This window comes from Cataglyphis hispanica, chromosome 7, assembly GCF_021464435.1.
Source record: "Cataglyphis hispanica isolate Lineage 1 chromosome 7, ULB_Chis1_1.0, whole genome shotgun sequence".
Lineage (NCBI taxonomy): Eukaryota > Metazoa > Arthropoda > Insecta > Hymenoptera > Formicidae > Cataglyphis > Cataglyphis hispanica.
In genome coordinates this window covers 7,681,155-7,708,243 of record NC_065960.1, presented here as the reverse complement: position 1 = coordinate 7,708,243, position 27,089 = coordinate 7,681,155, and the positions used below count along the sequence as shown (strand labels likewise).

The 27,089-nt window shown below is 36.2% G+C and overlaps 2 protein-coding genes across 5 annotated transcripts; one reads left to right on the top strand and one right to left on the bottom strand.

Annotated features, from left to right (window-relative positions):
• The first annotated feature begins 1,026 nt into the window (after positions 1-1,026).
• LOC126851038 (uncharacterized protein DDB_G0284459-like) lies at positions 1,027-16,403 on the top strand. Of its 4 annotated transcripts, none has more exons than XR_007687625.1 (4): positions 1,027-1,240; positions 1,442-1,561; positions 2,281-2,450; positions 12,207-12,343. XR_007687625.1 is itself a non-coding variant. In XM_050594597.1 (3 exons), exons 1-3 carry the CDS (start codon positions 9,172-9,174, stop codon positions 15,176-15,178), a joined length of 1,698 nt encoding a protein of 565 aa, XP_050450554.1. In that variant the 5' UTR covers positions 6,566-9,171; the 3' UTR covers positions 15,179-16,403. The 4 variants fall into 4 exon arrangements, 1 of the variants encoding a protein (XP_050450554.1); XR_007687626.1 differs by lacking the exon at positions 12,207-12,343 and adding an exon at positions 3,225-4,601; XR_007687627.1 differs by lacking the exon at positions 12,207-12,343 and adding an exon at positions 2,524-3,218.
• Positions 16,404-20,470: 4,067 nt separating this feature from the next.
• Positions 20,471-26,727, bottom strand: LOC126850967 (E3 ubiquitin-protein ligase TRIM71). The gene is made up of 7 exons (XM_050594458.1): positions 26,687-26,727; positions 26,157-26,252; positions 25,015-25,144; positions 23,739-24,869; positions 23,276-23,575; positions 22,586-23,161; positions 20,471-22,434 (listed from the first exon to the last, which is right to left on the bottom strand). Exons 1-7 carry the CDS (start codon positions 26,725-26,727, stop codon positions 21,763-21,765), a joined length of 2,946 nt encoding a protein of 981 aa, XP_050450415.1. The 3' UTR covers positions 20,471-21,762.
• Positions 26,728-27,089: the final 362 nt, after the last annotated feature.

Here is a 27,089-nt window from a genome sequence, read left to right as displayed (position 1 = left end):
GAAAATTGAAACCGATGAAATTTTTGATGGAATTTACTTTTCTATGCGATATGTGGATATATATATATATATATGAAAAAAGATACGTATATATATCTCTATCGCGATAATTGAGGCATCTCCATTAATAAAGCTGAAAAATACGAATATTTTACAATAAAAATTAAAACCGTAAAACGAAAACCAGTGTTTTCGATAGGTACACGTCATAGAAAAAAATATATTGGTTATTGCGTTTTATATTGTACTGGAATAAAGACGAAAATAATTTCTACCTTTCACAAAATAAAAATCAGAAGCTGCAATATTTATAAATAAATTTTTGTAAATTCAATTCCTTATGATACAAACTCTGACTTATAAAATATAATTTATATTAAAATATAGATTTAAGAAAACAAGATTATATATATATATATATATTTAGAGATAAATTTTAGTTTTTTATTATATTAATTTTCTTTAAATATCTCGTTTTCTGTCGTATATAATATCATTAGACAAAATTCACGTACAAACAATTGAGGAAGCTTGAATAATTAGGACATATCTACATTGTTATATGATAATGATTAGTCGCATTGAGCTCTATAGCATATTGGAGTGAGCCCTCAAGGGTTGAGGAATGACCCAATTTGTAGAAAAGGATGCGTACATTCTGGGTGAATCCGCTATCTTTGTCAGAGATTCTCTGTTTAGTTGATCTACGTAGTATATCGTAGTCAAAAACATTGACTTTACATATATGTACTATTTACTTTACTTGAATGGAAAAAAAAATAAGTCACAATCCTTTCCAATTTCACTGTTTAAATTTCTAAATAAGACCAAAATATTTTCTGCATCATCGTTTTAATTGCTAATAATAAAAATCCGATGAGAAATTTCTTTAGTTGAGATGGTTATTAATGTAAAAAGAAACAGAGATCCAGCCAAAAATACACAGGTCTCTTTCCAACTCTTGCCCCGATTATCTATAGGATAGTATAGGAAAGGCTCAGTTCAATATACTATAGAGTGTGCAGTATAGAGTCCAACATGTGTTAGTCGCTTCATATTCATCTGTTGCAGTTGGTTGCGCGTCTTTCGATAAAAACATCTTTTCTCAAGTCCATTGTCACCGCTTCATGTTATTGAAAACAACAGAAGACTCATACAAGAGCCGGTAATCGCGTTTATCTTAGCATTTGCATTTCCCAAGCATTGCTTTTTGACTTCAAGATGAAAGTAACGATCAAAAGTAAGTATATTTAAGGAACATCAGCAAGTTCTGTTACTGTCCAATCTTTATAACAATATAATATACTTGTACAATTCCATTTAATTATGTAGAGTTTTTAATCGCATAAACGCGGTTATGTTGCGACTTGTATTTACAAATTTTCTCCGTCATGAAGTATCCTTCATATAGACCACCTAACTATCAACATTCTTTCTTCAGGTTGGACAGGCGTCGCCACCTGGCGCTGGATTGCCAACGACGATAATTGCGGCATATGCAGAATGCCGTTTGACGCCAGCTGTCCGGATTGCAAGATTCCTGGGGACGACTGTCCACTAGGTATTTTATTTCAAATCCATTATTTTATCTCCCATTTATAAATATTACATACAACGCGATAAGTACTCAAAAGTATGATCTCGGAATCTATTTACCGTAATATTTATTTACTATAAATTCTGCATAAACATTTTTAAAAAATCATATTAAAAATTATTTTAAAAAATCATTGAAAAAAAAAATTATTTTTATATATATTCCATGAGTGGAAGAGAGGAGAATTGACAGGAATGATTATCTCGTTGAAGCCTTTATAAAATCGAATCATTTATTTGAAACAAGAAAGAATTGCAAAAAGATATTTACTTCACATATATAGTTTCGGTCTGGGAAAGATTATTATTTTACGTAGCCTGGCTCAAAATCACGAAACGTATATCGCGTACAAGCGTAGGAAGTGCGTAGGGGGAACGAATCCCTCTCGTAAAATGCCGCCGCGGCGGGAACGCTTGTCCGCGACGGCGCGCGATATCGATCGACGCGTGCTGGTGCTCGGGAAGACAACGCGGCTGACACAAGGGCGCCGGCTGCCTCTTCCCCTCGCCCTCGTTCCGTAGTCCCTCGCGCGTATCGATGCGCGTGTGCGAGCGACGAACGCACCGTCCACGCAAACGCTCTTGCCAGGTGCGCGTTTTATGCCCTTGACGAGAGATCGCCGGCCGATGTCAACGTGGACGAAATTAATTTAACGCGCGACTGACATTGCTATCTCGTTCCAGTCTGGGGGCAGTGCTCGCATTGTTTCCACATACATTGCATCATGAAGTGGCTGCATTCGCAGCAGACCAGTCACATCTGCCCGATGTGTCGCCAAGAGTGGAAGTTTAAGGAGTAACCGCCGACGCTTTCTGGACGGGCCCGCAGGTGTCAGCACGCAGCGAATAATCAGGTAATAATGCGTATCCGTACCTTGGACTCGACGAAATATGGATGTAATAAACTAGATGAATAATTCTTTTTAGGGCATGCTAATCTCTATAAAAAAGATTTTTAGATTTACACGAGCTGAATATTTGATGAGCAATCGACCCTATATAAGTCTGTTAAAAAAAAGACAGTTACAAGCAGCAGCAGATGGCAATACGCTTGTTAACATCTATCTAATCGTAAACACATTTCTTAAATCGATTCAATACGTACATGTATACTATTTAGTATGCTGTTCACTGAAAACTCAGTCTCCTGACGAAACTGGTATAAACGATTTATACGAACTTATGTTCGTTTTCCTAAGAGAGAGTGCATTTGTGTGTGTCGCTATAAATTTAGAACATTATCTAAAAAAAAAAGAAACCACCCGCTGAAGATTAAAATTCCGCCTGCCATATGACAACCCGACGTGCATTCTCGTACGCAGTCGTGACCGGTGCAACCGGTTCGCAATCATCGCTTTTTTTACGGATCTTGCATCTTTCCATTCGATCTTCCTTCCAAGTCTTTGGTATTCTTATCTCAGCAATATGTAAATCATTTCTACAATCTTTTCTCAGTACACATGAAATGCATACATACAGAGAACATACATAAGGAGAACATCTCAGAAATCTTAACTATAATTGTAAGATAATGTTTATTGTGTGTGAATTTAGGGACCACACAATTTTCATCATTGTTGAACTTATAAATAATTTCCGCATTCTCAAGAGGCAAATATACGTTTCAGGTTCAAAAGGTTACCATGCGGCTTATCAGGGTGACCGTATCTCTATTTTCGTATCTGCACATCGTAGATGACGCATTCGTTCGGCTCTCGTTGAATTATTAATAAGTCGCATACAACGATACGCGCTGTCAACGTCTCGTGTCAAGAATGTAACGTAATAGCCGCGTGCGGCATAATCATTTTCTCAGTGATTACGGTACCCATCGTCCGAGTCTTCTTTTTCGCTTTAATTGCGGGAACGCAAGTATTTTGCCGACATAATCATGTGCGAGGAAACTCCGACATGTCTAATGGAACGTGGAGCATGCATGGAGTAAATAGTGAAGAAAGTCGAAGTAACACCGTGCGAGCGTATTATTTTTAACGTTGCGATTCTATTTCGCTCGTTTTGTGAGTCAATTTTATGTTTACACATTTGCAAAAAGACTGAATTATTTACTAACTGTATTCTCAATACGGCCGCATAAAACGGTGGTCAAAGTACACAAGAATAGCATGCAAGTCACGTTTGAATTCCAAGACATACCGTCTGTTAACAATTGAAGAGTATTTACTAACATTTCTTATTTATTTACCATTAGCTTTGTGCCAAATATATTACCGTAACATATTTTGTAAGAAACGTAATACATTACAAATTTGTTTATTTATTGAAACGTTACGAAAACGTTAAGAAAAAAATTATTGAGAGTGTTCAAAATATAGTATTATTTTTAATGCAGCACATTTTCCAAAGGCTTCCAAAAGCGAAAATACTGAATTATAACGCGTATGAGATATGTTGAAAAAACAGCTTTTTTAAACTGCAAAGGCACTAATCTAAAAAAACAGTTTACTAGCATCGGTATTCGAAACACGTATCTTGGGTCGTGTATCTCGAGAAACCCCATGACACAGTTTCGAATCGAAACTGTTTTGACGGTCGCGTTGTAGTATAGTATAGCCATTGGACGGGAATATCTATGAGCGATATAGAAATATACTCACGATCCGATTTCGACCGATCTAGGGACCGGCCGGACCGTGGGGGCGCCGATTTGCATTTTATCGGCGGGAGATCGGTCACAAAAGTGGAACGGCTGGGTTTTTTACCCGCGCCAGAGCGAAACAGAGTGTGAATAAATTCCGAGCCCGCGTTTTCCCGGCCGGCCGACGTGCCACTTTGGCCTTAATTGCGCCGTGAATGGGCGGGCGGGATAAATGCACGCGGCGATCGCGCGCTGATAACGCGTATCGTCGAGATGTCATCCCACATAGCACGCGAGTTTCTAGAATGGAGACGTGTTAGAGATACATCCGAGGAAAGTTGCATCGAATAGCGGTTAATGAAATGTAATTTGATATCTTGAACAAAATATAAATGTTTTGATACGAAAATCCGTAAGCATATATTGTAAGCCTTGTGGTCGTCAAAATTTATCAAACTATGTATTATATGGAAAAAAATAATTTTTATTAAAATTGTTTTACAACACATATATCACAACTTACTTGCAAATTATTCCGCGATATATTACATAATACAATATAATTCTTAGATTAGTTTTGAAAAAATAAATTTCATATGAAAATATGATATGTCTCGCAAAATATGATATATAAGATTTTATCTTAACAGAATATTAATTACATTCCAAAGATACTCTGAAGATATTCGTATGTGCGCATTTTTAAGGATATTACAATTTTTTATCTCTGAGCGAAATATAATCGCATTAAATTCTATCATAAAAAATAATATGAAGATAATATAATAATAAAATAAAAAATCTTTAAAATTTTCCATAGATCTTCTAGCGATTATAATATTTTACAAAACAAATTTTACTGATACAGCAAATTAAGTAATTTAATTTGATAACGATAAAAGTAACAACGAAGTAACTAGGTACTAATAAAGGAAGGGACGCTAAGGACACCTTTAATATCAAAGAAATGAATGCATCTCTATTTCTAAAACCCCTTATATAAAATCGGAGTCGAAAATAAACTCAAGAGCAAGGCATGTTTGCAACGATGTTTTAAAGCAGAGAATCGCTTTGTTAAGACAAATTACGCGTGAATCAGGGAGATAATAGTTTACTTTTACCGCGATCTTCGAGCATGGCGAAGAAATGAGAGAAGAAGAAATGAGCGAGAAAGCTAAAAATTGTCGTGCAAGCTACGGCACTGGAGAGCGGACCTCCTGCACCATCGGGGCAGCTCATCGCGAGACGGAGGGGACCTAATGGGTCCCTTCCCTTTTCTCTGTCTCGCTCCGTTCGTCACTTCCTTCGATCATCCTTCTCCTTCTTCTTTCCCTCTTGCCCGTCCCAATCTCCTCGTCCGTTACGGGTTATTCTCTCACGCGATACCACCGACGATACCACCGGCGGCCGCGTTACATGTACACCTACATCCGACTCTGGAGGTAGGCGAGACGGACCGCGGAGATGGTCGGCCCCGAGTCCAGGTCTCGCGTTTCATAACATGTGACTTCTACTTTTTTTAATTAGTGCTAATTCCATGGCAGGTGACTTTGTTGTTTTCGTCCCGATATCTTTTTGCATACGCGCGTCATATTTTTGCATTTTACATTTACAAGAATCTTGTAAATGTTTTTTTTTTTATTTTTACTTTACATTTGCGTTTGAGTTTTTTTTTTCACAAAATATTATGACGTCATGGAAGAAAATCGGAAATGAACGCGATCGATAAGACGCTCTTTGTTCGAATTCAAGAAAGTTTATTGCAAATCGCCATTGCGTTCGCGTCGATGCGAGTAATACGCTTTCGAAATGAACGCATTTGCGGATAATTAACACCTGCACTTAATATGATGTAAAACGAAGAAACGATTTGTGACGGATACCGTGAAGTGCAACGTGAATCTTGTTATTTCATCGAAACGTCATGACGAAATCGGCTTACATAAACTTATAAGTAATCTCGGACAAATATTATATATTTAATTACGACTCGCCAAATACATAAAACACCTTGTATATAAATGAATAACTCTTAATCTCATTGTATCTATTTTATCGAATCCTATGGGAATCATACATGCTTTATATCGATGATAATAATAATTAATAATAAAGTAAGAAATATTATTTAAAATATCACAATATAAAATATATAATAATTCCTTAAAATTTTGATAACTTAATCATAAAATAAGATAGAATCTTTTTAGAATTAAGTTTTTTTTATTTTTTTCCAATATTTCTAGCAATCAAGAATTATATTTGTCCTGAATTTGAAAAAAAAAAAATATATATATATATATATATATATATATATATATATATATATATATCATGAAAGAGCAACATCCGAGAAGAAATTTCAGTGCTTCGACGATGTTAGAAAGTGCACGACCGCGACTTTCCGTAAAGCTTAGAACCGATAATCACTTTTTCCCCAGCTTCCCCGTTCTTTTACGTAATATGCCGAGCGCGTTGAACGCTCCGCGTTTTTCCTATCGGATCGAGAGAACTCGTACAACATCGGCGCGATCCTAGCATGCTAAGAGACCGCGTTGAACCCTCGTCATCTACGACCGCGGGTCCTCCTTACATTTACCTGCTCTGTTGCCTCTCTTCTACATACACACAGGACACGCTCACCCATCGGTTTACTCGCTCACCCACTCGCTGACTCACACATCCGCTCATTCACGCAACACGCAACAAGCCTGCACGTACATTCGTTGACTACCTGACGAGAACTCGAGCTCGGCCAGTCACGTGGCCACGCTGATTGCGAAGGATGTTTGTGGGATCGCAAAGTCAGTCCGCGGCGGACAGTCTGTCGAGAAAGAGAGGATAGAGGCGGCGCGATCGGATGGAAGAGAAGGAGGAGCAGAACGGAGAAGGAGATACTGAATCGGGGATATTACCTAAGGTCTTCGTCGTTGCTCTAGCTCTACCTGTCCGAAGGCGTTCGGAGCGCGTTGTTTCGGCTCGCTTCTTCGTAACTTTGCGAAATATATAAAACACTCGGCAAAGTGTTGGCGCGATCGAGAGCGGGAAAAATCTTCGTCGACGAGATGAAAAGAGGAATCCCCGCTATTTGGAGCTATGTGGATGGAGGGAACTCCTCCCACGAGGAGTTTTAGAAAATTATTATAAGAAAACATTTACGTTGGAGGCGAAGAATTAATCATTCTATTGTGCATTAGAAAGTGAGGATCGCGTGATATTTTGCGGTGCACTGAAACGTGGAAGATGTGCAATGTGACGCAGAGCGAGACTCGGAAGTGAAGATGCGGATGAGATCGAAGACGAAGTGATTGAGTGTTTCTGCTTTGCAACGCTGACGAAGTTTTATTTGTTTTTTTTATTTACATTTTCTTCTTCATCGAACTGTCGAGTGAATTTTTAAACAGAGGATTCCAGGAAGGAAATATAACAAAGGGATACATTACATTCGGGAAAGCTTCTGCAAATTCATGATAACGACCGATCGCGAATTTTTAGTACGCGCTGCGGAAGCGGTATGCGGTAGAAAGTTTATTCGCGACACGCGATAAACCAGATTCGTAAAGAGCAGCGAGACTGTTGGAGAATCTATTTGTATACACTCTTCATAAAAAGAAAGCACGAACGATCGAGATAGAAAGCCGAGTATCGAGACCGTAACAACATCTCGAAGATCAGCCGGAATAAAAGTTGAGTTAAATAAATCTCCGATGAAAAATCCAAGCCTTCTTTAACGTAGAATTTATTAACCAACGCAAAGATATTTAACAACAAAGTGATTCCTACAAGGTTTTGTATATAAAATTACTCTAGTGATTTCGCAAGATGACACATCACGATCGCAATTCGTTCGCGAAGGAATGAAGAATTTAAGAAATTTAAACCGCGCATGTGAGAGAATTAATGAGCCAACTATGTTCACGATTTTCACGGAATTGCATGCAAAATCCTATCGGTGGTGATATCGCGGGGCATCGGCACGATCGCGACCCGCTTACGAATAAAGAGGACGACGTGGGGACTTGAGGGGAGAGAAACGAAAGAGAAGAGACGAAAAAGAAGGAAACAGTGAATCGATGCGCAGTAAGATTGCGGTGATTTCGCTGGCGCAATAGTGTAAAAGCGTGTAGCGACGTTGCACAACACTCCTGTCATTTCTGATCCGCATTCAGCGTACATGCTCGTTCATGCGTTTTAAGCGAATGGAAATTCTCACACAAACACGTAGCTTTGTAAACGATATCGCTAGTTATCTCGCATTTCAAAGGAAATATCGACGTTTTATTTATTCACAATCGCGATCGCGATTCTAATAACGAAACACTATTGTCGCAAATGTTAAATCAATTTTTCTGTTAGAAATTATTTATTTTTCGATTTTAGAAGAGATAGTAACATTTTGTTGATTCATGGTATGATTCATTAGTGGAAAAAGTTTATGAAGCACGTAAAACACTTTATTTATCGAGAGTTTATTTCATATTTCTCACATTCATAACTGATACGTACGCGATAAGAATGATGATAAATGTATCGTCTCTTATCTTGGAAATACCCGAACGTAGTTTTCATCGCGCCAGGTGAAGGTGCCACGCGTTATACTGACATATAGTGGATAGTACGCATATTTTTATTGAAGAAATTGTTTTAGGGAAGTAGGCAATTAGTTGGTTCGAGAACTAAGATCTAATTAGCAATCGTAACTAGTCTTTATTTAATCATATTATGAAATCATTTTATAATGATATATTTCACACTTTGAAGTGCTGCATATATCTTTGTTAGCATGACATTTTAAAAGCTGTCGCTAATATTACGAATGACATAAAATTAATGGAACACCGTTAATCGACATTAAAGTATTTTCCATCGAGAATTTCATTTCGAATGTGACATTTTGTCGTATTAAATATATACTTTCGCACAAATAAGCGCGTTGTCATCGAGAAATGAGCGGTTAGGCGATCCGAAAAACGTGCGGAATGCAGTTGGCAACCAGTCAGAGGCCTCACCCGCCTCCGGTGCCACCTCGGCCGAGTCGGCAGGTGGTTGCCGAAGCCCTTAAGAGGTCGCCAAGGCCGCCCTGTCCTACTAGACAGGCACCGCCGCCGCCCAACACGAAGCCCTGGAGATCCAATCAACAACAAACGCAACAGCAACAAGTGGACCCAACACCGGGTGGACGCACGATCGTGTATGAGTCCATCAAGGAGGATTGCAAGGACGAGAATGCGCCCGACGATATGCGAAATCGCAAGCAAGTGCGAAACACGATCGACAAAAATGCCGAGAACAGTCGGTTAGAAAATGCAGGCAAGATCGCCACGTCTCATGAACACCATGAGGTCTGTACGAACACTAGCTCAGGAAAGCTTTATCCTACGGGAAACATCCCGGCGAACATCGTGCGGAAGCACAACAGTCTGACTGAGGATCAACGGCCTCAACACAGACTGGAGACTCAAAGAAATTCCCGCGGGAAGGATTCGATTGATTTCGGATCGGATTATCGAGGACGATGCACAGCTTCGCCAGGTAAAGATCAACGGAAGGAGAGTAATTCTGTCGCCGCGACGGAGAGAGTCGAAGCGACGTTGACGATGACGAAGCTACCGGCAGCTGTCAGAACTGTCAACGTGTCCTTGGAAGACGGGCATCATGCTTCGTTATCTAGTCCGGATTCCGCTGATGGGCAAGTCATGGTGAGTCAACCGGAAAAATGCAACGGCAATCCGGAGAGAGAGGCGGATGACGAGCAGGTTAAATCGACGCCCACGTGCAGATCGTACTCTGGTGAGCAGCAGCAGCAGAAACAGCATCCGGAAATTTTCTCGAAGGCGAAGGGAAAGGCTACCGGGAATGACGACGCTGAAGCTGTATCCTCGATCGAGAGATCGACGAACGTCCCGAGCGTTGACCGCGCCGCCACCGCGGTGCTCGTCATGGACGAACCAGAGCATAAAATCGCGCATAGCGATCACGAGGACAATAACGATGATGATAATGACGGCGACAACAACATCCATCGACAGGATTGGCTAGAAGCAGGAGTCCATTACTCTTCCACTCAGATCACTCTACACGGAGACGACATCATCGACGGGGATCGTATCAATGGTTACGATCATCACGAGGAGGAGAGGATCACTGATCTTGATTTTATCAGGTAGATCGAAATCGTGATAAAAAAAAAAACGACTATCTTACAGAATACGTTATTGGATCATTTACAAATTTATAGTAATGCTAATAATTAGATATAAAAGATATGAGACTTTTTCTCTTGTCAAATGGTAATGGACTTGAAACCTTTTAATTGGAAATAAATTGCTTTTTTAAGAGGACGCACGTAATCTGAGACTCAAGGTGCTCTGCTTAGTTTTATGAATCTTTTACTATATATTACATTTACAATAACAAAAAGATTATATTACGTGAAAAAAAGTTTTTTTAAATATGTTACGAAGCTATATTTTAAAAATAAAAAAAATAATGCTTTAATTTAAGAAATTAAACGCTTCAAATTTTTTTTCTACATTTTTATTAGAACGCTTAACATGGATTTTTTCAAGCAATTTGACAATTCTTATTCTGAGCGTGCAATATGACTAATAAAGATATTGTTGAAATGCTACATTAATTTATCGATTAAATGATCTTTTTGACGTCACAATGCGATAGAATGTATCAGTGCTAACATATTAATTGATTGAGGAGCGATAGATGCTAACGTATTTAATTATCGATAGCTGCAGAGAGAATTGCCTATTGTTACCGTACGCGTTGATCTGGATTCAACGATTTGGAGATACGAACGTGCCGCTTTCTCGCGTCGCGCGATAAATGCCATGTCGACGAACTATAAAAACTGACCGTTCGTTAGTGTAACTAACGTTAAAAACTGCACGGTTTTCCTCTCTTTTCTATCTTATTATCAGATAGTCCCCAAATCGCTCTTGATTTTCTCCTTATTATGAAATTTCTTATCATTTTATCATTAAATTTTAAAAAAACACTTGACATTTTGATATTAAAAATAATATATAATGCACACAAACATATATATAGCAAATAAATACACATAATTTAATTAATATTAGAATAAAAAAGTATAGGAAGGAAATATATATATTTTCTATTTATTTTATATACATTACTTTTGAAAAATAAATGCAAATATAGAGATTAATATATAAATATTCTCCCGTTTTATAAAGAATTTATTAATCTAACAATTAAATTAAATTAAGTAATTTTGAAATAAACTGATATATATCGCTATCTATATTATAAGCTATGTTTATCAAATCAATATTACTTATGTCAATGCATCGAATCGATTTCATTTCAATGTGCGGAGAATAAAAACGAAACAGATAGGCAGAATCAAATCAGATATCGATAAGAATGAGCGCGCACTTGTACGATTTACGCGATGAAAATAACCGCAGGATAAAATGAGTCATTCACGAAATCCTTCGCCTTTTCGACCGCAGGCGACCGACACTCTCAAGACAGATCGATTTTTATTCCATAAAATGATCATGTAACGGTATCCCCCGTTTCCTGCGGCCTCCATCATATTTCGCCTTTGGCAATTTACAGGAAAGAATATTCGACTCCTCTCTCTCTCTCTCTCTCTCTCTCCTCTCTTTCTCTCTCTTTCACAGGTATTTTTCCATATACAACTAAGTTTATTTCCCTCGCGGATTTCTGTTTATCAGTAAACGTGTCACATGCCAGAGAACAGGATTAGTTTTAAATTAAAATATATGTCTTGATCAATACATTAATTCAGTCATGTTAATGTATACATACTTGCAGGCATATTTTAGTCATTATAAGTATATATTTAATTATTAAAAAATTTTATCTATTAATTTTGTCACTGGAAATTTGTTGCAGTATCCTATTTATTAAAGAATAGGCAAATTGATGATGTCACTTCTACATTAATGGCATTACTCGTTCAAATGTAAATCCGCCATTAAAAGTGAAACTTTGCGCTTTGTTCCAGTATACAAGAAAGGATCGCGATGTCTTCCTTGCAAGGATTACCCCCGTTACCTAGGAGCCTGAGCGGTTTCAACCTGAGCGGACGCGGCGAGAGCGGCGAGCCACCTCCACCGCCCACGAGGTCGTCAAGTAAATCCCAAAGAGGCAATAAACCGTCGTCATCGAGGCCATCGCCACCTGCCAGACAGCTCACCACCCTGGATACCCAGCTGGCGGTGCTCAGGAGAGAAATGGTATTCTATTCGAGAATCGTTTGCGTACTCTTTCTTTTTCGCACTTTCAACGCCGAGGAATGCGGTCTCGTTACTTCATTTGGGAAACGCAACCCTCTCGATACTATTATAAATTTCTTCACGAAATATATAACTTCTCGGCTTTTCGTATAATTATTACGTACTTAGTATGACGCATTTTTCTACAGTTTTTTTTACGTATTATTTATTTAATTATCTACTAATGGAAAAGCAATAAATTTTACTGACATTTAAAATTTTTTTTACAAGCAATGTTACGGAGCATGGTAAATAAGTGGCTGAAACAATTACTATCGAACAAAAACAGGAAAGAATGGCTGAAATACTTTGAGAACAACTGTAAAAATATTGGAACATTGTATTTTACGACGCGTAGCAGTATCGTTCGAGATACAGCAACTGGTAAATTGTCGATGCTGTGTTCAAAGTGGTGTCTAAAATTGTGCATCCTCTAACACGGTAACCATTAACTCCAATAGAAACCATTAGTCATCCGCTGCGATGCGAAATGTATTTACGAGCATGCAGGAAAATTCCACGCGTCCGCATAATACGCGTGATTTAAAAATAACTGTTGAGAGATTTCCGTTGTCATTCATTGATCGTTGAGATGGAAGTCTATTCGAATATCATTTTTTCGCGAAATAATTTGTGTCATTTGAATTTTTTTAATTTTATTCTTTACATTTTTTCCACAACTTGTTTTACAAGTTGTATATATTTTTTTTTATTCTTCCATTATATCTTATTTAAATAATTTTTTTTTTCCATTATTTTTTTCTTTCTTCTGACTTTTTGATTTCTTCAAGATACTTTTTTTAAATTGTCGACTTTATTGTTTTAATGTAAGCTTCGCAATTCTCGCCACTCCTTATCCTCGATATTTCAGTGCGTCGTTAATCCGAGCACGTTCCGTGAACCGTCGTCATTTTCTAGTCATTCTCAGTCGTTGTCCACGTCTGTTACTCCTGCTTTTTTTTCTCTCTCGATTCTTCCGCGTTTGTTTGGGCGACCCGACCGACCCGTTACCTCGAGGCCGCGATCGCGTGTGAATAAATTGCGGAACGCGATGAGCGTGTATTTTATGCGTGGGATCATAAGCAGCGAATGAAATCGTATCATAACGCGGTAGAATACTTATATCATACTCTCGTCGTATATAGAGATTCTGCTTTTTTAATGGATACATATTACGATTGCAAATTTCTGTTTGCGCGACAAAATATGCAAATTTACTACTTTAGATTCTTTTGACGATATGTTTTTTTATATTATCGATATCATGCGCGATTCAAATTTTATTTTGATTAAAATTGTTACATGATATCGTGTACGAAATTTTTATCTGCAGATATTTATCTCGTTCACAATACATAACATGTTCACAATATTTTTCATTATTATCTTATAAGAATAAAGATTCTTCGAGTGTCCTACTGACCCGATGATCTTGCGAATTACTACTCGTTTCGCACAAAATTCTTGCTACATCGATCATATTCGCTTAGCATTCACGGTCAATCTTTGCGAAATTAACTCGTAACGGGACCTCGTGTAGAATTTCTCCAAAGGAAGAAAGACGCTCGCGTGACAAGTGTTTTGTTATCGTTCGCGCTAGCATCTCGCGTACCTAAGTTAGGCTAATAATTTAATAATCATCCAGACAACACACGATGCGAACTGGCACAACCGCTCCCACGCTACCTTTCGACGGGCATCACTCGATTCCTTCGAGGAGGAGACCCCCTTTTCCTCCCGATCGCTCTCTTTCACCTTCATTCTCTTCCCTGCTCCTCGTTATAATCCTTCTCCTTCCAATCTCGTTTCTCGCACTTCTCTCCTTTGTCGCACTCTTCGCCGTTGCCTCGAGTATTCTTCTCATACTCATTTTACGTCTCTCTTTCTATTCGTTCCCACGACCGCCGAGTCGCTTGGAAATACGTCATTTCAATCCGTAAATCATAAGGTAACATTTACCTTGGTGACCGTATAGTAAAAGTGAATGCGCCTCGTGCCAGGTACATTGCAATTTCTAGATTGAGTTCTGCGAAATTTCGCAACAATTCAAAGATAGCTAAGAATAACAAAAAAAAAAAAATAATCACGAATTTGTGTAAAAAGAAAGAAAATGATAATTTTAATAAATAAATATCTTCTTTTTTTCTTTTTTCGAATAAAATTATTTGTATGAGAAATGACATAACGAACTTGTATATATGTACTTCTAATTAAATACAGAAATTGTTATACTTTCAATAAACTTTTCGATGCTGTAAAAAAATAAACTTCACGATAATAATCGTTTCTTTTTTATTGTTAAAAAAAGAATATACTTTTCAAAATATCTATCGAACTTTGCTATAACAATTTCAATCTATTTTTGATCTTCGATTATCAATCTATTAATATTATAATAATTATTTTTACATTTACATAGTTTGGATTGCGGCAACTCGACCTCTCTTTGCTATCGCAATTGTGGTCCTTGAACGAGTCGATCCAAGAGTTTCGACAATTGCTACAAGAGCAAGAGGATCGAGCGCCTTCGCCGTCGCCCAGCAGCGAAGAGGGAGACGACACATCCGGAACGCTTCCGCCACCACCTCCAAGAAGGCCGGCGCCCACGCTGCATCATCATCGACCGCCGCGACCGCCTAGGCTACCCAGACCATCAGCCAGCGACGAATCGCCATCGAGCGAAGAGTACGGAGCCGTTTGACGTATCGTTACTGAGAGGAAGAAATACTCGAGAAAGTCTCGATCCTCTCATCGCACTTAAAGCGGCGTGTCTTGGGGAACGCCGATATATACGAGAAAAGATCTCGAGAGACTAACGTGAAAACAGAAATTGCGAGGATGGGCATTTTCTATCGGCAGTTAAGACTCGCATGTGATGTGACATTTAATTACAAACTACTAATTCCTAAAGGTACCTGCAACGTTATTTGTCGGGTTACTCAAGGTTCTATAAAATCAACGATCTATAAAAAGGTTTAATTCTCTTTAATTCTCGATTGGGATCGACTCAATCATTTGACCGAGAGAAATTATACTCGGTAAATAAATCGCAATTGTACACACGCAAACGGTTATCTATTTAAGGAAGGTGTTGCTTGAAGAAATTATGATCTATGACGCTGCTTTAGCATGAAAGAAGGACTTGTAATCAAATGGAAGATTATGATAGTTTAACCGTTATTGCGGCGATCGTTTTCCTTATGCAGGGTAATAATTGTTTTGCGCAGGCTGAAGAAGAAGAGTGTTGATTTGCCAATTCGCAACAACCAACGACATTCCGTATATGTCGCACTCTCTAGATTAAAAAAAAAAAAGGATTCGATTGCCACGAGTGAGAGCTAATTTTAGCTCGGCTGTTCTCCTCTCTACTTGTGATAGTGCTCGAAGGGGCCTTTGATTAATGATAATCACATCCATATTTGTGCAGATTAAGATTCAAGACTTCGCCCCGCCGCGAAGCGACCATAACAGATCCGAGCCCGTTGCACCACGATTCTTTGGTGCTATAGTCCGAAAAATAGCACGATTTATTGACATCATTTATCTAGAATCTAGAAAATAGCTAGTGAGTTTGAAAGAATTACGATGTTCTTTTCTCTTTCGTGTTTTTATACTGTTGTGCTCATTGCAAAGTTCATCCTCCTTGTTGATATTCTCGAGTTACTTGCGTAATTAGATCTATTGTACACGCGAGAAGGAAGAAAAAATATATCTTTGAAAAATATAATTAGCGGGATTTCTATAAACATGCGATTTCCCACTAAGTATTCTTTTCTCTGTGACATCCATCGAATTTCCGTGCGTATGATATTTTCGAAAAACTTAGGATTATCAATGTTTTGCAGTGTTCTTTCGCTTAGATTAGCACGAGTTGTGTATAAAGATATGATGTAAGACTATGCAAAATAAATTAAACTTAATTTAAATATACTGTGTCACATAATTACAATTTTTTTCATGTATATATACTGTCATTTTGACACAGATAATGATCGACAATATTACGTCTCTACTTATATGCTACATATATGCAAATTGCATCTTGCACTTTAAGATACAAATCAGCAACAGGGTGTGTACGGAAATAAATGACAATAGCAGGTCAGCGAGGATGAAGAAATCGCTGCATATAGTCTTTGTGTTATGCAAGGTGTGATGCAATATATAATCTCTACTACATTATTTATTCTAATCACATGTCATTTAATATCTTTTCGATGTATATATAGTTTTTAATATTACGATATAAATCATGAGATATATAGTAAGAAAAAACTAGTATTTCAAGAATATTTTTGCATATGTAAAAAAAGATACAATTTGTTAAAAAAAGATACAATTTTGTACTAATTAAAGAGACCATTTAATCATATTTTCAACATTATTTTCGCGATCATTACGTATTATATAACTGTAATAAAATTTTATGTTTAAATCTATAATCTTTCTTTTTAGAATTTCTAGATTCTCTTAAAATTGCAATTCTTGGAATTTTAACTAATTAACTATTGCATCATTTTTTTACATATTATATTTTTCTGATATTTTGTAAATTTTTTTCGCTATTTAAATTTTTGGACTGAAAATTTCTTTAGGAATTTTCTGTTTATTTAAATTTTGAGGAAAAGAGAAATGGAATCGTGAAGGATCTGAGGATGAAAATTTTTCGGACATTACTGAAGAAATATTATTAAAGTAACCTTGGCATTAAAGTAATATAAATGACAGAAAAGGGAATTTGTTTGATAAATGCATTTCTATAATTATTTTGACATGTTTAATCATTGAAAGTTTATCTCTTCATAAATACTTAAACGCACGTAAATTGGCGGTCAGATCTAATACAGATACTCATACGTAGATATGCACGCACACGGACACATACGCGGCATTCACAAATTATTCGTAATCGAATGCCGATCGATGAAACGTTTGCGATTCTACGATTACAGTGAATTTGTAATTTTAATTGTTATTTAAAAATCTCGATGAACGATGAAATTTATGATAGGAAATAAAATATGTAGCATTTTATCATAAATATGCAAGTTTAGCGCCGATTATTCAGGAAGAAGCTTTTACAAAGCATTTGCGAAAAAATTCATTGTCAGTTAAGCCATCATTAAGCCAGATATTTTACAATTGTAACGTCAAAATAGGAACTTTGTAACATTCTTTCTTATTTTTATTCGTAAATGTTACATCACCGTGAAAGTGTGTTTTATTTGTTATAAAACTGTAATTTTTATCGTTATGCATAACGTTATTTTTTACAATAGCACGTTAGCCAACTTCGATGTTAATGGACTGATATTTGATAATTGATTGACTTTAGCGTCATCTTTGCTATCTTTAATCGCAAAAATATGACGTTAACCTAATTTCATAATCAATTTGCACATTCCCTCATCTTTTTCATGCTTTGTTCTTTTACGAATTACATAGTTTGGCACTGCGTTACTATTAAAAGAAAAGTTGTTATAAATTTTTATATGAAAGAATTTTCGATGAATTCGCTGCGATTTATGCGTTTCCTTTCCTACTTGCGCTCTGCGCATTGCGCTTTTAATATAATATACATAATTCATACTTCTCGGTTTTTTAGCATCCATTGAACATCGATGTTTGATACAAAAACAAACGAAAAACAGAGGAAAAATGCAAACACAAATAAACTTGCTAGCTAAATTATTTCTGAATTATTTTTTATGCATAAATGTAGCATAAATATGTATAAAAAATTTACAGAGGGAAAAAGTATATCTTTTTATACAAAAAGAAATATATTGCACAAGAGGCTGTCACATAACATAAACCTGTGTATGAAATATACAAAAATTATAATATAGAATGAAAAATTGATGCATATAAAAGAAACGCATCATCAATATGATTTGAAAACTTAATTAAAAAAGCATCACGTTTCTTAAATTGATTTTTTCTTTTGTGCTTAAAAGCTAATAATAAATTGCTAATTGTTGTATGAGCAAATTTATGATATGCAAAATGAGTGTGAAGAACATTCTTTTAGTGTCTTCTCGGACAGATGTATGTTATTTTTGATTTTTATTTGTTTAATTATTTATTTTGGTATATATTTCCAATTTCTTCTCTTGTCGCGTCTTTTATTATTCTCATATATCTCCGCAACGAGACAGAAGAAGCGTTAGTTTAATATACCCGTTTTTCAAACGGATTTGCGTCATATAATCCGCCGTGAGAACCTGTTTTATAAATCCGTTTCGATCGTACCTGCGTTTTGGAATGATATCTGCGCGTGTGTAAAAATAGTATCGCGAATGCGCGTTTCGAAATGACGCGAAAGACATACATCGTCCTTACAGAATCGAAGAATAATTTTGTGATCTCAGGTGACCGTCGACGCAATTTATATAGGAAAAGTTGATTTTCATTAAACATTGCATGTAATAGACGTTATGTTTACAGATATATTATCGTCTCTAATATATGTAGAAAGTTTTGCCCTAATTACATTTACGAGAGATTGTTTAAAGAAAGTCGCACGCGATCCCTTTCGGATCCTGTTATCGAAGTATGTATTTATGTATGTGTGTGTGTGTGTGTGTGTGTGTGCGTGCGTGCGTGCGTGTGTATGTTTGTATATATGTGTATATGTTACGTGCTTTTTTATCATATAATTAAAAAAATACCATCGCGCGATTTTCTTTTTTATCATACAGATATATCATAAAGTGGACTCGCGTTTTTTTTTTTGTTATTTTCTTGTATGTTTAACACAGCCAAAATTTGGCATCACACGAATGTGTGCGTTGCATTGAATACTAACACACGACATTCGTGTCAGATGAGGTAAGAGAGTGAGATAATAATATATCGTCACTTTTTTCTATATTATCGCCACTTTACGAGATATTCGAGCAAATAATCAAATCATTTCTCGCATATGAGACATTCATAAAAAAGCATTGTTATCTATTATTATGCAGCGCATCTTCCACTCTCACATCAGGCAATTTCTTTTTTCTCTAAAAATATTTTTCTTTTATATCAGATGCTACTTTGCTATTTTTGAATATTAATTAACAATAAGTATAACCTACAGAGAAAAGTCTAATATTCTTTCTAAAGAACGAAAACGACTAATGCCAATCCACAGCTTATAGAGGTAGAATTATAGCCAAGGATACAACACTGGTTGTTTTAGTACCAGAATATTCATATAATACATGGAAGTATATGCTGAAGGGGCAAGGGGCAACGCGAAAATTTGCATATGGATCCGAGAGAGTTGGTAGACTATTCGTGCGACATATTACGATAATCGCAATAATAAATCGCACATAATACGTGTCTCGTTAATACAATGGCATTAAAGATTATGCGAATATACGTCAGATGAACGGCAGAATTTCAATCGGACCTTGTTCGCCAAACGACGCCAAAAAAAACAATCAACACTTCCACTGCCGTTCCCTTAACGAGAAATTTCTATCGCGGTCTCTCTCATACACACGCATGCATAACTTTGTACTGATCGTCTCAACCGTGATAACGATTAATTCACGTTAATGTCTAACATAATATTAGATAATTATCCCTTAACAATAAACTTACCCGCTAATTCTTAACGATACCAATTTATATTGATAATATATGTTTCCTCCTCGAGCTAAGAGAATCGTAACGCGCTAAATGCGGGGATTAAAAAAATTGGACATCTCCCCCGTCTGTCACTTTCTTATTTGATACTTTCTCATCGACATTTTTCCGTTTTGTAGTTCAAGACATTTCATCATCCATGATATTGTGTGTATATATGTATATGTATCCGATATTTTCCCGTTTATTTAATGAGATGGATTGAGTAATTGGAAAGAATACGGAAAATTATTGGGTATTTTAAAGTTCAACTTAGATTAAAAATATTTTGCTTTGTTCTAAACTAAAAAAAAATAACAAAAATTCTTGCGATTAAATTTATATTTAGGAAAATAACAAAAATAAAAAAATATAGTCACTGTGTTTTTTAATTGCTGTTTCTTCTTTCTAAAATCGAATTAATAAACAGAATCGTGTTCGGCGTCGAATTTGCATTCAGGAAAAATACACAATCATAGTAAAACTGTTTTTTTTTTGTTTTTTTCAAATTTGCAGATAAATTTAATTCATGTCTTAATAATATAAATTTTAGACAAGACTAATAGTATTTCATTAAAAAGTGTGAAAATAGAAGAAAAAAGTTGATTGCAATTCAAAAAAGACCGAAATCTTCTAATAAATGAACCTTCTAATAAATAAGAAGCATTAATAAAATATTATTGCTGGCATTATGTGAATTTGCCAATTCCTCGTTAATTTCCTTCGTCATCATATTTTTCTAACAATGCACTGCTGATTAATCGTTCGATCAATTATGCAAAACGTGTAGCGCATACACGGTTCTCTTTCTCCGCTATTGTGCTTTGTTTCAAAATTTGTCTGCTTTTAAATTGAAAAATAAATATCTAAAAATATCTAAACTACATTTTTCGATGTGTCTATCCGACTATAACATGCATATAACGCATTATATAATAAAATTATAAAATATATATACGACAATTGTAAAAAATAAAGACATTTTATAAAATAAAATTAATAACAATAAAAATAAAAAATCAGTAATAGAGATTAAAGATGAAAGTTGCATTTTCGATGAATATATATTGATAGATATACCAAAATAGTAAATTGCCGTTTTTTTCTAGAAAGAGGGGAATTAAACGACCGATATATAAAACAATTTTGTAATAAATAAAAAATAGATGAGATAGGAGAAAATAAACAGACAGGTACATAAATAAAAAAAATTTGGAAATAACAAGAAATATAAGAAAATAGATAGATAGATGAATAAATAGAAAAAAATCTAAAGATGAAAGAAGAAACTAAATATATAATACATTTTTAATTCCGAAACCGATCGGAGATATGTGTGTAACATATATATGTTTATATGTCGATAATTATAATGTGGCGTTGTGCATACGCGCATAACTTTCATCTCTCACGATTATTACCAACTTGTTATTTTTACTGCTGATATTTTTCTTATAATTTCTCGCGTTTTTAACAAAACGTTATATTTCCTAGCGCAATTTACTGGTGGCAGAAAGTGAATAATTAAAAATCTCGCCACGCGTTGCAATTGTAAAAGTTGCGGCACTTGATGCCGTTTGCACGTTCGATGCAAACAAGAACTTTGTCCTTCTTGTCTACATCTTTATTGATTCGCGGAGGTAATGCATCCGATATTTTAGGATATCAACCGAACATAATAGCATTCCTCGATATCGGGTCCACATGATGTTCCAGCCTTACCAAACGCACATAATTACGTCCGTAATCCGTGAAGGCCATTCTGCCATCCCAGTGGAGGGTTACACCGAGTGGACGATCCATTTCTTCTTGACCCGGCTTATACGAATAAATTAACGATCCGACCGAGTTGAATGCCTTGATCGAATTATGGCGGGAGTCCGCGACGAGAATACTGCCATCGTCGGCCACTATTACGCCCTGTGGCCTTTGAAACGTAGGTGCGTTTTCCTCGTTTTGCCCGTCACCATTTTCCCCGCTGCCGTCCTGCTTCTTCCCCTTTAACTCTTTCTCGCACTTGAGTATTCGCATATCCGTCATATTGTGCTCAATTATTAATAGATGATGATTGTTGAAATCCGTGACGATAAGCTTGCCCTCCTGATTGAAACAAATGCCACGCGGTGAGTCCAGATACCTGAGCAGGTGCGGCTGACCGCCAAACATGCGCAGCGGAATACCCTCGGCGCTAAACAATTGGACGCGATGATTCCTAGTGTCTGTGACTGCGATTTCGCAAGCGGTGTTTACCGCCACGTCCCATGGGTAACAGAACTGGCCTTGTTTCTCGCCATGCTCGCCAAAGGATCTCAAGAATTCACCTTCCATCGTTAAGATCTGAAACAAGATGATTTTATATTAAAAGTTATTTAGATTTAAAGATTTAAATTATAAAAGATTTTATATTAAAGTTTAAATTTGCTAAAGAATCCCAATCTCAATATAACGCGAAAGAAGGAATACTGAGATCGAAAGATATGCCACGAACCTGAATACGATGGTTATCCTTGTCGACCACGATAAGACGACGTCTGGAGTCGACGGCGATTCCGGCCGGGCGATTGAATTGGCAAGGGCCATTACCGTAGGTTCCAAATTTTCTGACGAGCGTGCCGTCGTCGCGATAAATCTGTATGCGATTATTGGATCTATCGCTGATTATGATGTTACCCTCATTATCACAGGTTAATCCCCACGGGCGGCAAAGATTTTCGGGGTCATTCTCACCAAAATGACCGATGATTCGGACATCCGTACTCTTGATCTGCAACTCGGGTTTCCTATTCGGAAGAACAATGCTGCGCTCGAAATTCGATATCGGACGACCGCGCGGTATCGGTTGCATCATTTGCTCATTTAATCCGTACGGAAAATATGATTGTGATAATTTGTAATCACGATTCGGCGGGAGACGATCTCCGATCGTGCCCGGACTGTTCACCAAGACGTTTCCGCCGTTAGCAATAACGGCTAGTACATTGCTATCGGAACTCTTGAATGATATCCAATTCTCCTCTCGGGTGCACCTGCTCTTCATCTTTCGACTCTGACGAATCTGCCAGATCTGTGAACATAGAATTAAAAAAAAAAATACGAGCTATATAATATATATCTTTATAGAATAATTTATAAATATTAAATCAACATATATCTGACGTGTAAAAAGATTGTGAGATACCTCAGCCAGCACCATGTCTTTCTTCTTCAAGAGATCGTCAGGATTACACGGGAGATTAGGAAATCGCGCATCGTAGATAGCGTATTTGAGGGCGCTTACGGCCTGTGACAGCCGGATCTTATCCTCTTTCAGATGCATATATCTATCGTGAAGAACCTCAAACTTCCATCGTCGTGCTTCCACAATTTGTTTAAATAATTTCTTTTCCCTCTCTTCCACAGCAGACCACATTCTACGTGAGAAGAACTTGACGTCAGTGAGTGCCTCCCTGGTTCTCTGATCTAACGCTGCCATATCCAACTGCAAAAGAAGTGTACAACGGATTTTTTTAGAATCTATACTTTCAGAATTTAATTTTCTATATTTATTCTTTTTTTTACATTTATGCAAAAATATGCATAAATATATATATAATCTTTTTTGAGAAACTTTCGCATTGATCGAGTAAATAAAATTGACTTACCCCCATATTTTCCATATCATCCGCGAGAACGTCTATCCCGAGATAAGCTTCGATCAATACTTCTTCAGCTTGACGCTGAGCGGACTCGATGAACTCTAGGAGATCGACCGTCATATGTTTGCAAATACAATTAGAGGTACAGGTTTTGCAAATCGGCCTGCAGCAAGTCTGACAGTAAAGCAGCTGAGTAGATGGATGTTCATTGCAGTGGTACGGCAAAGTCTCTTTTGATGAATGGTCAAGCGATTGATTCTTCTCTACCTCTGCCGATATCTCTGTCTCCTGTGTTACTTCTAACTCCTTCGTCATTAACGGTACGCTAGGCACATCCTTCTGAATACTTGGACTACATTCATCACACATAAGTGATCGTAGAGTTTCGATATAATCATCCTTCTCTGTCTCACTCGCTATCTCAAGCTCCTTCGGTATATCAGTCTGCATATTCGGACTATGGATTTGTTGCTCGGATACAGATGATTTTTGTTCGAAATAGGTCTCCTGCTCCATATCCTTCGTTATTTCTAACTCTTTCGTTACCAATGGTATCAACGGTTCGTTAGGCATATTTTTCTGGACATTCGAGTTACAGATTAGCTGGTCGAGTGATTGTCGCGCGGAATAGTTGTCGTTTATGTCCAGCAAACCAATCTTGAGAAAATTCATGTTGAGATCTTCGAACGGCTCGCGGCAATCCGTTTGGCATTTCTCGCTTCGATTGGCGCTCGAAAAGCTCAGACCGGAGACATCTGGTATACTAGCATCTTCAAACATTCGAAAATATCCGAAATCGTCTGGGGAACTGGTATCCAACTGGCGAACCGGCGAACGATTTGCTAGACTGTCATCCGAAGAACCTGGTCGACTGTTACCTGTGGAGCCCAGTGAATCGACAACCATAGTGTTTTGATCGTATAGCCTTGAAGATTGATATGGAAACAGGGGATCTGTTTCATCGAGAATTGAATGGCCTAATAAATTGTCACTTGGATGCTGTTGTAAAAGTTTCTTTGGAGAAAAATGCTTCAGGAACTTCTCCGGACTGGGACTTGAAAATGTTCGAGTTTTTTTCGCGTTAAGTCTTTTTGGTGTAAAGTGTTGATCTTCTTGCTTCCGAGACTTATTTGTCATCTGAAACATATTCGTTATGCGTATTTCACGTGTATTTGCGTACTCGAATACATACATTACGTTTTTAAAAATGTTTTAATGTGCAAATCTATGTGTGTTTTTAAATATTCCTTTATAAATTACAGAAGATATATGAGTTACTTACTTGCATGAAATGGCGATTATAATCTATCCTGTTACGGGGAGATTTGAATTGATTCATAGTGGCTGGCAAAAATGACTGATAAACCTCCAAGGGAGCGTCTCGTGTCGTACTATTGAAAAATCTTGTTTGCCTGAAACGATAGTTACGACGAAATGTTGAAATACTGCTATATTGATTAATATTTTGCTGTCTTTTTACATTTTATAGAAACATTATTTTCCATTTCAATTGTCAGCAAATCCATTTCAATTTCAGCAAATATATTACGAAATCAAATAATCTATGCAAAGGAGAATCGGATTCAATTAATCATGTTCCACTTTCGTATTGTAAATTTAATTGAACTTTGATATTTTCAGTTTGAGAAACCCGGGAGGAATAAATATATCCAAGCAAAAATTGTATCCAAGTAAAAATTGTGATTTTGAAAGAAATTTTATAGCATTGAATTGACAAAAATAATTTTACTCAAATTTACTTTATTATTTGAAAATGTATTTCTGCTTTATTAAAAGCACCTAATAGAAAATATATCGAATGTGTAAATATATCGAAGTGACCTTCCCATTTATTCGTGATAAAGAAAACACCACGTTCTCTTTCGCCACACATGTTTCCGTATATACATATTCACAACACTGAAAATTCATCTTTTTTCAAAGTTATAACGGTTTCAATCTTTAGTAAAGTCAGCTTGTTCATTAAACTTATCAATTTATATTAAAAAATGCGTTTCATCTTGCAAATGTTTTCGCGACTTCTATTATAATGCGTAGAAAACTGTGCTGTTTGCGAATCTGCGCACTGACTGAGTGACATTTTCGCTTATTCGAAGCAATGACTCGATCGTTATAATCAAGAGTTATGAAGAAGAGTTTTGAAAAAAAGATATAATGTTAAAAATTTATACGATATTTTTGATATCTTCGCTCGATTTTATATATTAGCCAAGGAATCTAACTGATCAAAAAGTAATGCGTTAAAAACAGTATAGGTATATAATCCGAATTATGAAATGATCTTATCGCGTTCGCAAGATAAGTTTACCTGAAATTCGGAAATCGATTTAATCGACACATAAAGATTTATAAATGTGAAAATTCTCTTCGAATCGCATAAGAAATCAATTTTGTAATTTATACCTGATCCTTGTTACTGAAACCACTACGGCCTGTCGTTCGCACCAAACTAACTGATCATCGAGAGTCTCTTGTTGACAATATTCGGTTTCAAGATCACTACGAGGTCGCTTCGTATAATAGTGTATAACAGTGTATCTTACTTTTATTGCATTACTTTTTGTAGTAAATTTCTTGACTAACTTGATATCAATTATTCCTTAGCTAATAATAATAAATTAAAAGCGAACACGTCCATATAATATTTAAATAAAAATATTCCAATACTATATATTTTTTAAAATCTTGTCTTGAAATTTAGATTAAATTAATTAAAGAATATATTTTTGTTATTTGCTCTTTTGCAATAAAAAAATCTTATTGTTAGATAATTTATTAAATAGAAGAATTATTTTAAAAATTATATTTTCGTATTAACGTTTTATATAGAGATAATATTTTGTTATTAGATTCCACATTAGATCGTGTATACAAGAGAAAGTTCACTCGCTCTCCAACGTAATAAACATAACAAGCAACAAGTCCGTGTTTACCATATGATTCTCTGGATTAATCCCAAAATCATAAAGTTCATGTCCTTTTGTTTTGCCGAAGCTATATTAAAACTAAGTTTAAATTCTGTTCTCTTTAGAATGTGCGAAACGAGCACTCGCTTTAAGATCATTTATGTAAATTAGCGACATTACTTTTCCACAACTTTATATTTATTCGTAAAAATTTTTCTATTAAAATTCCATTTTGTAATGTCAAAGTTATATAAGACTTTGCAAAAACGGAAGCATTTACCGAACGATTATAAGTATCGATGTTAAGTTAGGCTTTGTCTAAACTGTCACATATACATTATAATTTTTTAATGTTTTTTCTCAATGTAATTAAACGGGAAGGACTTTGTTTATTAAAATACACATACACATGTGCAAAATATATGTACAA

Coding starts and splice junctions, on each gene's coding strand:
- LOC126851038 (XM_050594597.1), top strand. CDS start 9,172: ATGCAGTTGGCAACCAGTCAGAGGCCTCACCCGCCTCCGGTGCCACCT. Junction 10,356..12,206: donor ACTGATCTTGATTTTATCAG/GTAGATCGAAAT, acceptor GCTTTGTTCCAG/TATACAAGAAAGGATCGCGA. Junction 12,439..14,896: donor CGGTGCTCAGGAGAGAAATG/GTATTCTATTCG, acceptor ACATTTACATAG/TTTGGATTGCGGCAACTCGA.
- LOC126850967 (XM_050594458.1), bottom strand. CDS start 26,727: ATGAACTTTATGATTTTGGGATTAATCCAGAGAATCATATG. Junction 23,576..23,738: donor ATGATATGGAAAATATGGGG/GTAAGTCAATTT, acceptor CTTCTTTTGCAG/TTGGATATGGCAGCGTTAGA. Junction 22,435..22,585: donor AGGATAACCATCGTATTCAG/GTTCGTGGCATA, acceptor ATCTTGTTTCAG/ATCTTAACGATGGAAGGTGA.